Source organism: Mesocricetus auratus, unplaced genomic scaffold (assembly GCF_017639785.1).
Source record: "Mesocricetus auratus isolate SY011 unplaced genomic scaffold, BCM_Maur_2.0 Super-Scaffold_100010, whole genome shotgun sequence".
NCBI lineage: Eukaryota > Metazoa > Chordata > Mammalia > Rodentia > Cricetidae > Mesocricetus > Mesocricetus auratus.
Window position 1 is genome coordinate 65,097,016 of NW_024429194.1, and position 15,198 is coordinate 65,112,213.

Sequence of the window (15,198 nt, forward strand, 5' to 3'; positions counted from 1 at the left end):
CGTGGGGGAGGGGGGACCTGCAGCCGCAGGTAACCGCGAGTGACCGCACTCCTGCGGGTCGCACCCCCTGCGGAACCCGGCACGAGGGAGGGCGGCTCCGGCCGGACAGTGGCCTTTCCTCCCGGGGGAACCAACCTGCCGAGGGCGGCCCCGCGCTCCTTCCTGTCCCACCCACCGCGACCCGGGCTCGGCGGCCGCTCGGCGCGGGGTCCCGGGCGCGGCCTGAGCGAGCGAATCGCAGCCGCTCCCACCCCGGCGAGTTCAAAAGGACGCGCGGCGCCCGGCCCTGCCCCGCCGCCCGTCGGACTGGAAAGGTGAGCGTGCGGCCGGCGATCCGGGGAGACCCGGATCGTACTCGGCAGCTGGAACCGGACCCGGGGCGGGGGACACGCGGCTGTGGGGACCCTCGACGGCCGCGGGGGAGCGGACACGGGTCGGTCGGGGTCCCCGGGGAACGGGGCGAACCCTCTGGCCGGCTTCGCGGGGCTCCAGGTAACGCAGGTGGCCTGGTGCCCAGATCGCTTCGGACGGAACCCGGTCGGCTGCAACCCTTGCCTAACTTCCCCAGGCCTGGTAAAAGGGGGCGGCCTGGGGAAAGGGTCGCCAGCGTTTCACGTCCCAGATACACCCGGGCGGGGATCTGCTCTTGGGAAGGGATTTGCTTTTGGAAGTTAATGAGATCCTCGGGGAGAACCAAAAAGCAAGAATGGGGACACATCCAGGGGGAAGGGACTCAGCGCCGCGGGCTCTCCTGGCATCTCCCGCGATTTCTGTTCTTCCCATAGATCTGACCCTGCGAGATACTCTGCCCTCGGCCACGATGACTAGCCTACCGGCTACACCTTCTCCTGGAGGTAAGTGACTGAATAAATGGAGTACGAGAACTGTTCAACAATCCATACTCCACCCGACCCCTAGCCAGTCTCGGAATTCTGCGAGACTGAAAGACCCCCTCTCCCCGGCCTCACACAGGAAAAGGCTCCCGGAGGAAGCAGGGTTGAACTATAGTGTGCCCTTTATTGCTGTTTTATTCTAACATCTGAACTAGGCCAGCTTTGACAGTAACCTGGGTATATTCGGTTGTTTTAAGCCCAAAGGAGCCATTTTTACATTTACTCGTGGGAAAGGCTCTTCTAAAGTTAACTGGGAGAGCTTGGATGTAGCTCATCTGGAAGAGTGCTTTCGAAGCTTGGCTTCAATCCCCTGTAAGGAATGAATCCTGCGGATGGAACCCACTGTGATGGAGGCCTCTGCCTGTCCCTTCTCCCTGCAACTTGGGAGGTAGAGGCAGTAGTGCCAGAAATTCAAGTTATCCTCTGTTACATAGTGAGTTAAAGTCCAGCCTGGGCTGTAGACCATGTCAGAAAGAGGGATGGAGATGATGTTTAAATGCTGGAAGCCTGGTGGTAGTGGCCTGTAGTCCTGGAAAGAGATCCTACCTTATAGTTCACTTCTTGTTCCTCTAGATCTGTGCTAAACAGGGATCTTAGGTGGTGAATTAATTCTTACCTTTCATTTCCTAGTCAGGCTGAGTCTGGCCTGACAGATATTTACATATTGATTGTTTTCACCTTGTGCTAGCCAGGACGTGGGAGGAACAAACCCTTGATTCATATATCCCTTTGCTTTCTTATGTATAGTCAAACCCGTCACTTGGAGTGACACTGCTTTGTTGGTCTGAAGACAAGGAGGGGGACCCCAGAGAAGGGAGGACTCCAGGGAAGGACAGTCTAAGGCAGATTCTCCTGTGTTTAGTCAATCTGAGGCACATGACCGGTCGACCAGATGTCTGGATTGGCGGGCAAGGCTCCTGAGTGGGGAGAAGAGCAATGCAGCAGACTCTTTAGATGGGGCAGGTTCAGCCCTTTTGTGTCTGTTTCACTTAGTGCAATGCCTTCAGGGGTCATCTGTGTTGTAGATTGTGTTAGAATTTACCCCGTTTTAAGTTTTAAGTAATTGTATGTGTGTACATTTTGTTTAGCCACACATAAGTGAATATCTGGTTGCTGTTTCCATCCTGTTGGATATACATCCAGACATGGAGTTGTTGTTATATGGCAATTATATATATTTTTAAAGAGCCACCATACAGTTTTTCATAGTAGCTGTGTTATTTATATCCCCACAAGCAACGCACAAAGGTTCCAATTTCCCCATATCCTCCAAAACTTGTTATTTGGGACAAGTGTGATGCTATTTCAGTGCGTGTGAAGTGGTACCTGGTTGTGACTTTAATTGTTTTCCTAGTAACTAGTGATGTCCAAGCATGTTTACATGCGCTTGGTGACCTGGGTGTGTCTGGAGGAGTGTCTGTTCAGACTGCCTATTTATTTTTTATTTATTTATTTATTTGTTGGGTTTTTCGAGGCAAGGTTTCTCTGTATTGTTTTGGAGCCTGTCCTAAAACTCGCTTGGTAGACCAGGCTGGTCTCGAACTCACAGAGATTCACCTGCCTCTGCCTCCCGAGTACTGGGATTAAAGGCGTGCGCAAACAACTCCCGGCTTGCCCATTTATTTTTTTAAGCCTTTGTTTATTCATGTTGTGCACCTGTGTGCATGTGCTCATGTATGTCGCCCAACCCTCCACAGCTCACACACGCCAGAACACATGTGGAGGACAGAGGACAACTTTATGGAGTCAGTTCTCTCCTTCCACTGTGTGGATTCCAGGGATCGAACTCAGGCTGTCAGGCTTGGTAGCAAGTGCCCTCACCTGCTGCGCTGTCTCACTGGCTCCTTGCCCATTTTAAAATTGGGTGTTGTTGCCGTATTTTTATGTTCTTGATTCAACAAGCGATGTGAGTGGGGAGTGGAATTTTAGGACATACCAGTTTCCTGCTCACTAGGTCTGAGCAAACAAATATCCAGGCACAGGAGTGGAGAGAAGACTGGAGACCAGCAGGATTCCCTGCAGGATGGGATGCAAGGGTCCAGTTCTGGGCACGCCCTCAACCTTCCTGCTGTGTTCCCTTCACATCCCTCCTACTCCATCAGGTTAGGAGATCTTACAGGGATGCTGGACCACACTGCACCACACCATGGGCTCCTCCCACTGTTCAAAACAAAAGTTTAAAATGTGTATTTGTCAACCCTATTGGGATAAGACTATGGTAGCATTAATATAGTAATGTTTGCCTTTAATTTCAGCTCTTGGGAGGCGGAGACAGGAGGATCCCTGTGAGTTCAAGGCCAGCCTGGTCTACCGATCCAGGTCCAGGACAGCTAGGGCTGTTACACAGAGAAACCCTGTCTTGATACCCTACCCCCAAAAAAGTATAATAATGTTTATAATGAGTACTTATGGATGAAGATAATATAATGAATAACTACTTGGTGGATATGACAATCTTAATATTATTTAAAAGCTCATTATCTTGATTTTTAAATGAAATTTAAGTCATTAAAATGAAGTCATTAAAAGACATTTTCATAAGCCCCTGAGATTGTTGTGGAACAAGGTGCTGGGCCATGTGTCAATTAACCCTGTTGCAAGTAGGGCAAAATGGAACCCTGCCTTGGGAGCTCTGCCCACCTCACCAGGGAAAGCCCGTCTCTTGCCACTCAGTGCTTACAGTGGCTTCCTCCCTTTCACTGGATTTCTTTCTTGACACACCAAGCAGGGCTTATTCTTGTTTTATCAAAAGCAAAAATCAAGTTTGAGGAAGTTAAGAATTTTTCAGTGAATAAGAATACTTCCCAGAGGCTGGAGAGATGACTCAGAGATGAAGAGCAGTGACTGCTCTTCCAGAGGTCCTGAGTTCAATTCCCAGCAACCACATGGTGGCTCACAGCTATCTATAACGAGATCTGATGCCCTCTTTTGGCATTTAGGCATATCATACATGGAGGCAGAATACTGTATACACAATAAATAAATAAATCTTTTAAAAAAAAACACTTCCCAGTTTAAAAGAAAGAAAAAAGAAAAGTTCCCATGGTGCAGTTGTTCAGAGCAAGAAGCAAGGCTGTGTGCCAAGTCGGAGCTACTCCCAAGTTGTGTCCTTTCCCTCATGGTCTATTGCTCCTGAGGTCTCCTTCATCCAACCGGCCATCAGAGCACGAGAGAGGCAGGAGAAAAGGACAGAATCCCAGAGTGGGTTCCCATGGCAAGGACTGTGGGAGCCGTTCCTGCCTGGGCAGGTCTAGAGCAAATAAGCAGGTTGGCAGCTTTAGGTGGCAATGGATCTGATACCTCCTTGATAAGAGACTTGGCATACCCTGGAGACAAGAAGGACAAAGAAATCAGCTAGTATCTGGGTCAACAAAAAGAAAGGTGTGTGAGCAGATCTGGGTGGAGCCCCTAAGCTTGTGGCCCTCTGCCCTGGCCACCTGCCTACTATGAAGGGTAGATGGGCAGTAGCATATTTCTTCCTTTGGGAGAACTGACAGGAACTAGGGATCCAAGTTAGGACCTTAGGCATGCAGAACCCCCACTAGCACTGATACACCCACAGCCCAGTGCCCCCTTTTGGTGGCAGGCATTCTGGATTTAGATTACTTTGTTGCTGTTGTCTATGTTTGTATTGTAAAAGTCTTAACTAGCTGGTTGTGATGGAGCTATGTGAAACCAGCACCCAGAGGAGGAACCTGCCCTGGTTTGCAGTAACTATTGATTCAAAAGCAACCAAGGTCAGCAGGGCACCTACCGTCAAACCAAACCTCATGTCAACCTTTGCAGATCCTTGAGCCCACCCCACCCTCCATCCTAAGGGTGAAAGGAACTTCCACCATCTCCCCATTTCCTGCTGAGGCGTCCACTTCCGCCATCTCCCTGTTTCCTGTCTACTTCTGCCATCTCCCTGTTTCCTGCTGAGGCATCCACCTCTGCCATCTTCCTGTTTCCTGTCCACCTCTGCCTTCTCCCTGTTTCCTGTACCATGTCCAGGTTCTCCGCTTTCTGTGGCAGTGCATTAGGTGTTGCTGCATTAGATCCCGTCCCTTAAAGACACGGCTGTAGACACCCTGTCACTTGTGTGCTGTGAATTGTTTGCTCTGTCTGAGTCATCCTGAGTCTGCATGGAGGCCTGCTGGCCCTCCCCCATTCTAAAAGCAAAAGCAGTCAACTCCCTCAGGCTGCAGTAGCAACTCTACTTCTTTATTCCCCTTTTCAGAAAAACTTTGCAAGCATATACTTTGAGCTAGGCCTTTAAACCCAGCACTTGAGAGACAGACAGGCAGATATCTGAGCTTGAGGTCAGCCAGGGCTACATAGAAAAATGCTGTCCCTGTCACACCCACTCAAAAAAAAGTTTACTCATGGGGTGAGAGTGAGGACGGCTCGGTCACCATTCAGTAGTACCCAAGTTCAGATCCCATAGAAAAAGCCAGATACAGCAAGCAAATCAGGCTTGTCGTTCTTGTGCCGGGGAGGTGGTGATGGGATCCCTGGGGCTTGCTAGTCGTTTAGTGTAGCTGAATCCATAAAATCAGGTTTGGTGAGACACCCTGTCTCAGAACATAAGATGAAGAGTAATTATACACCCGACAGCAACCTTTGGTCTCACACACAAATTCACACAGTTTATATTCTGCCTCCAGTTCCTCCTTCCCTTTTTCTTGAACCTGCCCTAAACCACAGCTTTGCATTCAACCAGAACTTGTCTTGTGCAGGTCATTTGTGGGTCCTGTGGTAAATGCACAAAAGTCTAGGTGTTTGATTTGACTGTGTGTATCATGTGTGCACTGACCCGCCCACCTACTGTGTCCTCCCAGCCTTCTATCTTGAGTATGCTAATGACTTTAATTTTTTATAATTTATAATTTTATAATTTATCTTTTATGTACATTGGTGTTTTGCCTGCATGTGTGTCTGTGTGAGGGTGTTGGATCCCCTGAAACAGGAGTTATAGACAATTGTGAGCTGCCAGGTGGGTGCTGGGAATTGAACCTGGGTCCTCTTAACTGCAAAACCATCTATCTTTCCAGCCTGACTTTTAAAAATGTGTATTTCTTACAGTGATGGGGATCAGAATGAAGGCCATGCACATACATGATAGGCTAGTTTTCTACCAATGAGCCATATCCCCAGCCTACCTTTTTTCATTTCTTAATATCTAGTCCAGATTTATTCTTGACATCTTGGATATCTGATATGGAGTCATGTCTCATGCCCACTCCATTCCTCCTGAGATCTTCTCCATCCCAGGTAACAGCATATCTCTCCTGTTACTCAGGCCACAGATGTGTGACTCTAGCCCACCTCAAGTCCTGTCAGGTTTTGCTTCCCAACAGATCTGGTCACTCTGTCACTGGACTGGTGCCAGCCCTAGCCAAGGCCTTTGGGTGACAGAAGGAGGCTCCCATTTGGATGGTCAGTGTGCGCCAGCTTCCACCTTCAACTTCACTGTCAGCCTGCTATCTGAGCCACAGTCCAAGGGATCCCTCGACGTCAATATGTTTGAACTATGTGTTGCCACATATCACAACCCAAAACGCACTTGCTTGAAACAGCAGCAGCCACTTGGGTTTGAAAGAGTTGGGCTGAGCACCTTCTGCATTCACCTGGCACGTGCACAAACCCAGGTTCAGTTGCCAGCCCTGCAAAACAGGTCAAAGCAGGTGACAATGTCTCACAGCTTCAGTGATGGTGTCTCCTGCACTCATGCGTGGAGCTGCAGTGGACCAGAAAGTCCACAGTGCCCTCCCCCAGGCCTGTGAGTTGCTGCTGGCTGTCAGCTGAGCCTGGGAACTTAGTTTCCTACACACACACTCATCCTCCAGTGGACTAGATTGAGCTGTTTCAGGATATCATAGACTTAGAATTTCGAAAGTGTGACGTTTGGAATTCCAAGGTCCTCCACCTCATATATTGTATCATAGTCTGCATTTTTAAAAATGGAGAGTCTTGCTGGGGGTGGTGGTGCACGCCTTTAATCCCAGCACTCAGGAGTCAGAGGCAGGTGGATCTCTGTGAGTTTGAGGACAGCCTGGTCTATAGAGTGAGTTCTAGGACAGGCTCCAAAGCTAGACAGAGAAACTCTGTCTTGAAAAAACAACAAAAAAGGGTTTTTTTTCAAAACATTCATATATATATACATATATATATGTTTTCCCTGCATTTTATGTGTATGCCACATGCATGCAATGCCTGCACAGTCCAGAAGAGGGTGTCAGATCTCCTATGGATTGGAGTTCCAGAAGGTTCCATGTGGGTGCTGGAACTCAAACCTGGGCCCTCTGGAAAAGCAGCCAGTGCTATAACAGCTGCGCTATATCCAGCCCCCATAGTCTGATTTTAGCAAGATCTGTAGGAGAAGATTAATGTTTAACAAGCATGACTATGTAATAAGCCTGTAACAACTTTGAAGTTCACGGATGGCTGGCGTCTGTATTGCAGCCCACGGGCCCATGTGCTGTCACTCCATGGCTTCATCTCTTTCCCTATGGCTCCCTCCAAGTTGCCTCCCAGTGGCCCCTTTAACATGCCGTGTGCACTGCAGCCCGGTGTCCTCCATCATTACAGACAGCCCTACCTTGACTCCGCTGTCTCAGATGCTCGCATGGCTGCCACTCTTACCACCTTCCAGGTCTTTATTCAGGCTGCCTCGTGGAAAGATTCCTGACTATCTTATTAAAACTGTAGCGCCTTCCCGCATCCTATCCACTGTCCTTCCTGCTTGGTTTCCCACACATCTCAAACCATCAACCATTATGGTGTTCCTTTTACTTCTTTTTCTTTTTAAGATTTATTTATCATGTATACAGTGTCCCTCCTGCATGTATCCCTGCATGCCAGAAGAGGGCACCAGAATTCATTACAGATAGCTGTGAGCCACCATGTGGTTGCTGGGAATTGAACTCAGGACCTCTGGAAGAGCAGCCAGTGCTCTTAACCTCTGAGCCATCTCTCCAGCCCCAACATCCACACTTTTCAACATTCCAGACTCTACCTTTAAATGTTCTGATTCTGCCTTGTGAATTTGATTACTTTGGGTCATTAATAATCAATATGAATGCAACCATACAGTATTTGTATTTAAAACAAATAGGGTCCCAGTGTTTAGCCCTGGCTGCTCTGGACTCTGTGTAGACCAGGCTAGCCTCTACCTCTGAGATCCCTCCGCCTCTTGAGTGCTGGGATTAAAGTCTGTGCACTTCCGGGCCTGCCCAGTGTTGGTGCTTTGTGCCTTGCTTGTTTAACTTAGCAGCGTGTCCTCCAGGTTCATCTGTGTTGTACCACACATCAGAATTCCCTTCCTCCTCCCTTTATTTCTGTTTTATGTATGTGTGCCTTCAGAAGCCAGAACCAGAGTTAAAGGCAGTTCTGAGCCACCATGTGAGTGCTGGGAACTAAGTCCTGGTTCCTGGCAAAAGTAACAAATGCTCTTAAGCACAGAGCCTTTCATCCCAGCACCTCCTTCCTTTTTTGAGACGGAACAGAACTCCGGGTCTGCATTTGCTGCATTTTGTTTATCCATTTGCTGATGGACATTGAGATTGCTCTTGGGATTCGGAAGCAGCACTCCCAGTGACATCATTCACTTGTTCCCTTTAAGTGAATACTGAGGAGCTCTTTTTAAATTTAGGAGACTTGTGAAGGTGGTTTAGAGGTGGGTTTTGTTGTTACCGTTATTTGATTTGTTTTTGTTTTATGAAACAGGGTTTTGCTGTATAGCCCAAGCTGGTTTTGAACGCTCAATATTCCTGCCTCCATTGTCTGAGTACTGGGACTTCAATGGATTTATTTTATTTTCATTTTTGGAAATCTTAATTTTGTGTGTGTGTGTATGATGGATGTGTGTGGACACATGTGCCAGGAACACCTGTGGAGGTCAGAGGACAGCTTTGTGGAATCCAGTTCTTTCCTACCTTTTTATGTATGTTCCAGAAATCAAAGTCTGGTCATCAGATTTCTATCACTGTGCAGCATGGAGCACCCACCAAGCATCTCACTGGCTCCTCAGGGGTTTATAGGTTTGGTAAACTTGCCTGTTTTGTTCATTGATCCATGACTAGAACATAGCACAGAGTGCACACTCAGTACTTACTGAATTAACTTTTAAATATCTGTTTATTCTGGAGGCATTTCATTATGTGGTTCTGCTGCCTCCTGGGTTCTGGGATTAAAGACATGCACCACTACTCCTGGCTAGTAGACTGGAATTTAGGCATTGAGACAGACCCTCACTGACCTTGAGCTCATGGCAATCCTCCTGCCTCAGCCTAAATTCTAAGTGTGCCTCACCACTCCTGTTTTTAAGTTTCTCTATCAGCCTGGAATCTGAACGTAAGAAGTCTGTAAGAGCTTCCTCATAGGGTCCCCATCCCGACTCATAGTGTTTGCTATCTCCAGCTCCGCAACTCCAAAGCAGCCTCAATAACCTGACCCCCATCAAGCCTGGCCGGCTTGCAGTGTCTGTGTGTGCAGGAGTCTCTCAAAACCCCGGCATCAGAGACAGATCGATTACAAGTTCTCCAAGTGCCTCCGCTGTCATTCACCCTTTGTATTTGCGCTTCCTGAGCCATTTCCCTTCTCTTCTTCCTGATTTGGAGACAAGGCCTCATTATGTAGCCCACACTGGCCTCAAACTGTCTCACAGTCCTCCCAGTGGCTGGAATTACTGTCCTGTGTGTCACCACGCCCAGCTCAGCTTCTCTTCTCTTGAGCCCCCCCCCCTTCCTCATGTCCTGTGACTCCTGCTCCCTGTTGAAAAAGTCATTCTCTGTTTGGAGACAGAGACAGACCCCATACCTTCAAGTCCACACCTGAGCCCTGCACCCCTTCCCTTGCTTTTGCAAACAACACCTTTGAGACTGTCCTTGTAATCTGCCTGCCTCCCTGAGCTGCTGGAACTTCCTGACTGTTCTCCCCGGCTCTGGCAGCTTCTAACCTGGACATTTCTGTTAGGAAGCTTGAAAGTACATTTATTTTGTAAATGACTCACATTTTGAAATCACACTGGAAATGAAAGGATTACAGGACACTCAGGAATGGGTAGCCAACTCCCTCAAGTTGTCTTCTGACCTCTCATGAATTAAGCTGATTTCTGTGAGTTCAAGGCCAGCCTGGTCCATAGTGAGTTCCAGGACAGCCAGAGCTTTGCAGAGAGACCCCCTGTCTCACCCCACCTAGGCCCCCCACCTCAGGTTGGCCTGGCCTAGGAACTGGAAGGCATCCTTAGTAGCACATCTCTGTCTGCTTTTCTGTCTTGGGACCAAGGGGGATTCCTGAAGCTCTGATTGGCTTCTGTGAAAAAAGAGCCTTCAACACCCTTGACCTGCTTTTGCTCTAGCTATTAGCAGTTGGTGTCACTTCACCTGTGCACAGTGGGGTCCCCTCAGGCCCTAACAGGAATCCTGTTCCCACCTGCTGTTCCTTTGCTCTACTGAGAACGGCCACTTCAGTTCCAATTCTGGTGCTGTCAAATATTGCTTCCTTGGAAGCAACACCATATCAGTCTCTACTGGCACCCTATTCCAAGCCCGTTAAAGTGCAGAGCCTGTCCTAGAAGTAAACAGTGTAGCAGACTAGGCTTTAGGAACACCAACCAGCTCCCAAATAAAGACACAGAGATTTAATATTAGTCATGAATGCTCAGCCTTATCTTAGGCTTGTCCCACTAGCTCTTATAACTTATTTTTTTAAAGATTTATTTATTTATTTATTACATATACAGTGTTCTGTCTACACACCAGAAGAGGGCACCAGATTGACTTGCAGATGGTTGTGAGCCACCATGTGGTTGCTGGGAATTGAACTCAGGACGTCTGGAAGAGCAGCCAGTGCTCTTAACCTCTGAGCCATCTCTCCAGCCCTAGCTCTTATAACTTATTTTAACCTGTTTCTCTTCGTCTACATTTTGCCTTGGGCCCTTTTAACCTTTTTTTTTTTTCATTCTGTGTGTCCTACTCCGTCTTGCTGGCTGGCAGCTACCTGGTTGGCCAGGGGCATCTCCCTCTCTTTCTCCCTGTTCTCTCCTCTTATTGTCTTCCCTCCAGCTTAGATTTCTACTCCTATTTTTTTCTCTCTGCCCACCAGCCCCATCTATCCCTTTGCTGCTATTGACTGTTAAGTTTTTTGTAACACCAATTAGGTGCTGTAGGGCAGGCAAGGTGAAACAGCAACACATCTTTACATAGTTAAGCAAATACAGCGTACACAAATGTAACACACCTTTAAGTAGTTAAAGTAATACTCCCCAATGAAAGGGCTTGGGGCAGGGTATTATATTATTTATAATGTTTATAAAAGTTACGTAGGTCTGATGAGATGGCTTGGTGAGCATTTGTTTTGCATTAGACAGGTCCTCACTAGCATTGGCTGACCTGGAACTCTCAGAGGTCCACTTGCCTCTGCCTCCTAAATGCTGGGATTAAAGGTGAGTGCCACCATGCCTGGCAGTAGCATGCATTTGTTATCTCAACATTCCTGTGTTAAGATGGGAAGTGAAGACAGAATTCCCAGAAGGCCAGCTAACCTGGCATAGGCAACAGAGAGCAAGAGAACCTGTCTCAAACAGAAGAAAGTGAGTGGATACCAGAACTTATCCCCCCGACCTCTACAAGTGCATGTACCAAAATTCACAAATGTGTATACATACAGACAAGTACACCCCACACACAAGATTAAAGTCGGTAGAACATGGGGAAATGTACAGGATACATTGATATTGCATGATATAAATATATGCACGCACACAACATTTGATGCATTCATTATAATGCTATGTCCTTGCATCACTATGTCACAGCCCTATAAACTAGGAACTTTAGCATCTGTTAGCATCCGAAGTGACTGATGCTGGCAGAGGTTAGGAGATATGTTTTACCCACGGACGTACAGCTTGTAAAAGACAGTGGTCACATTTAAAAGTCAATCAGCTCAGGCTCAAAAACCCCTACTCTCTTGTTTTGTGTATGAGACAGAATCTCCCTGTACAGGTCAGGCTAGCCTGGAACTCTGTGTACCATAGGAGGACCTTGAATAATTGTTCTCAACCCCGAGTGCTGAGATTACAGACATGTGTGACCATACCTAGCAAAGACAGAGTCTCACTCTATAGCCTTGGTTGTCCTAGAATTCACTAAGTACACCAGGCTGGCCTTAAACTCACAGAGATCCACCTTCCTCTGTCTTCCAAGTATGGGACTAAAGGCATGCGCTACTACGCCCAGCTCAAGCCTCTGTTTTTAACCATTGTATTAGGCAGAGAGAAATTCATCAAAATGTTGTCTTTTGGAAATGGTTTGTTTTCATCTCTGTTCCAGGATTTTCTGTTTGGAGTTACAGTAGACTGTTTATTTTATGCATATGAATGTTTTGCCTGTGTGTCTGATGGTATACTATGTGTGTGCTTGGTGCCCAGAGGTTGGAAGTTCAGATCCTGAAACTGGAGTTACAGATGATGTTGAGTCACTGTGTGGGTGCTAGGAATAAAATCTAGGTCCCCTGGAAGAGCAGCCAGTGCTCTTAACCATTGAGCCATCTCTCCAAGACTAGCTGAGTTTTTGAACAGGGCAGGTGAAGGGACAGAATGGCAAGGAAAAAGGACTTACCGTCTCCTTCTCCCCCTTCAACTTCCCAGAACTGATGACCACACCAGTTCTTCAGGTCCAGGAGACCCTGTCCCCACAAGCTGAAGAGGCCAGCACAGCACTCATTGCAGGTAACAAAGACCCTGAACCCAGAGTAACAGCTAAGGGTCTCCCCATACAGGAAACAGCACATCAGGGACCAACTCCATTACTGAGCTCCTTCTGGCATTTAGGTCTCACCCGTGCAGAGCTGTGAGTGATGCAGACGTGAGCAGTAAACCGATAGATGGGGAGTGGCCATAGTTTGTGTGGCCATGAGCAGGCCCTGGCCAGTGTGGATGCTCAGCTGGAGTGCGTGGGTCAGAAGAAGGATGCATGTGGTTTGTTGAGTGGGTGAGCAAGAGCGGGCGAACCAGAGAAACTCTCATAGGAAGCTATGTATTTAAAACACCCTTCCTGTTGGCGTTAAGCTATTTATTTCCCTCCTGGTTTCTAGCATGATCATCAGGAACTGGTTTGGGAGTTGAATTTTGTCAGAAATCTAAACACTATGTTGGTAGCAAGATACCAAGAGACTCTGGGTGCCGTGTCCTGAGGAAGCTGGGCTTGAGGGGACCCCACTGGAAGTGATGACCTAATTCAAGTGGCCTAGTGAAGTGCTAAAGCCTGTCTCCCTCTCCCTTCCTAGTCGTTATCACTGTGGTGTTCCTCACCCTGCTCTCCGTGGTGACCTTGATCTTCTTTTACCTGTACAAGAACAAAGGCAGCTACGTCACTTACGAGCCTGCAGAAGGCGAGCCCAGCACTACCCTCCAGATGGAGAGTGACTCAGCCAAGGGCAGAGAGAAGGAAGAGTACTTCATCTAACGATCCCCAGATTGGAGGGGCCAATTCTTGGCTCCAGTCCTAACACACTGACTCTGTAATTAGGGAACATTTGCTGAAGCCAGTGAGTGGCACTGAGTGAGATGGCAAATCCACTCACATCCTAGGACACAGTCCCCAATACCAGCTTCAGCGACTCCAGGGTCCAGGGACACAGAGAAAGCTGCTTATGACACCTGTAGCCCGGCCTTGGTAAGGATAGTGCTCACACCTGGCCAACAACATGGGGCCGTGCCTGAGTTGGAAGAGGGAGATGGTGGAGGGAGGTCACAGGCTGGTCCACTTTGTCCCCTCCCTAGTTGCCTAGTGATAGCCCCAGTGTGACTTCCTAGAGGCTAGATACCACAGGAAGAGAATAGGCTTCTCAATGTTACATCCTTTGATCTGAGTCCTACTATTTCCCCCAACAGCCTCAAACTTGCGTTTTTTATTCAGATTAAATTTATGAAAGTCCGATTTTCATTTACAAGAACTAAATTTTGACTTGTTTTTGCTTAAACTTTTTACAGCATTATCTCTGCTTATGTAACTCTTCTACGTGTGTTGTCTTTCAGTAAGAACTCCTGAGGGATGTTCTGAACTTTCCAGAACTGTCTCAAGGGTTTGTTCCAGGCTAGCACCAACTGTCCCATTAGAAACACATGAGAACTAAGTGAATTTGACCTTAATCCTGGCAAGGGCCACAATTTCTCAGATCCCTGTGTATATACAGAAGGAGCCAGGAAAAAACCTGGCCACCTAAATCTCCCACCAATAAGGCCTTTCTCAAGACATGGTGTTTCTGTGTAACCCTGGCTGTCCTGGAACTCACTCTGTAGACCAGGCTGGCCTGGAACTCAAGAGATTTACCTGCCTCTGCCTCCCAAATGCTGGGATTAATGGTGTGCACCACCACTGCCTGACCAGGCTTTTTTCAACCCAAGTCCCTTGGATACGCTGGAATTAAGCTAGCCTTCATTCTGAGGTATTAACCCCCCCCCCCCCCCCCGACAGGGTTTCTCTATTGTTTTGGAGACTGTCCTGGAACTTGCTCTGTAGACCAGGCTGGCCTTGAACTCACAGAGATCTGCCTGCCTCTGCTTCCTGAGTGCTGGGATTAAAGGCGTGCGCCACCAATGCCCAGTGAAGTATTAAACTCTTGCCGGATATTAGCAGTGTAGATTCCAGAAGCTTCAGTGCAGAGATTGGTTGGCTTTTGTTTCATGGGTTTGAGACGTGGTCTTGCTAGTTATCCCAGGCAGACCTCTTTGGATTGACCAGCTTGTTTTCAGTATTTCTCCACACAGAACTTTGTATACAGATTGCTACGCTAAGATCTTTTCCTTGATGAAAACCTTAGAGGAAGTGAGAACTCACTGTCTAGAGTAGCTTAAAGCTCACAGGGGTCACCTGGCTCTGCCTCCCCACTGCTGGGATTAAAGTTGAGCGCCAACACAGCCAAAATCACTGTTTCTAAGTTCATGTTTTGAATCCCAGAATCACCTCTAGTGGAGCTCATGAGAACAGCCAAACTGAAAACCTAGCCTTGCACATCTACATTTGCTTCACAGACACCATTAAAGAAACAGCAACAGCCAGGCGTTGGTGACACACGCCTTTAATCCCAGCACTCGGGAGGCAGAGGCAGGTGGATCTCTATGAGTTCGAGGCCAGCCTGGTCTACAAAGTGAGTTCCAGGACAGCCTCCAAAGCCACAGAGAAACCCTGCCTCGAAAAACCAAAAAAAAAAAAAAAAAAAAAAAAAGTAACAGCTAGCCCATTTCTGGATGGGATACAAAAGACTTGACACATATGAAGGCATGTGAACACATGCTAAGTAAAGAATGCCTAGAGTGTGG

At 47.8% G+C, this 15,198-nt stretch overlaps 1 protein-coding gene and 1 long non-coding RNA gene across 3 annotated transcripts; both read left to right on the forward strand.

Annotated features, from left to right (window-relative positions):
* The first annotated feature begins 169 nt into the window (after window positions 1–169).
* LOC101837394 (small cell adhesion glycoprotein) lies at window positions 170–13,837 on the forward strand. Of its 2 annotated transcripts, none has more exons than XM_013111250.3 (4): window positions 170–314; window positions 786–854; window positions 12,526–12,606; window positions 13,164–13,837. In XM_013111250.3, the coding sequence occupies exons 2-4, from the start codon at window positions 821–823 to the stop codon at window positions 13,340–13,342; spliced, it is 294 nt and encodes a 97-aa protein (XP_012966704.1). In that variant the 5' UTR covers window positions 170–314; window positions 786–820; the 3' UTR covers window positions 13,343–13,837. The 2 variants fall into 2 exon arrangements, with proteins under 2 accessions (XP_012966704.1, XP_012966705.1); XM_013111251.3 differs by lacking the exon at window positions 170–314 and adding an exon at window positions 337–492.
* LOC121142869 lies at window positions 2,457–3,423 on the forward strand. Its single transcript, XR_005879982.1, has 2 exons — window positions 2,457–2,995; window positions 3,149–3,423. It is a non-coding gene; the product is annotated as an uncharacterized LOC121142869 (long non-coding RNA).
* Window positions 13,838–15,198: the final 1,361 nt, after the last annotated feature.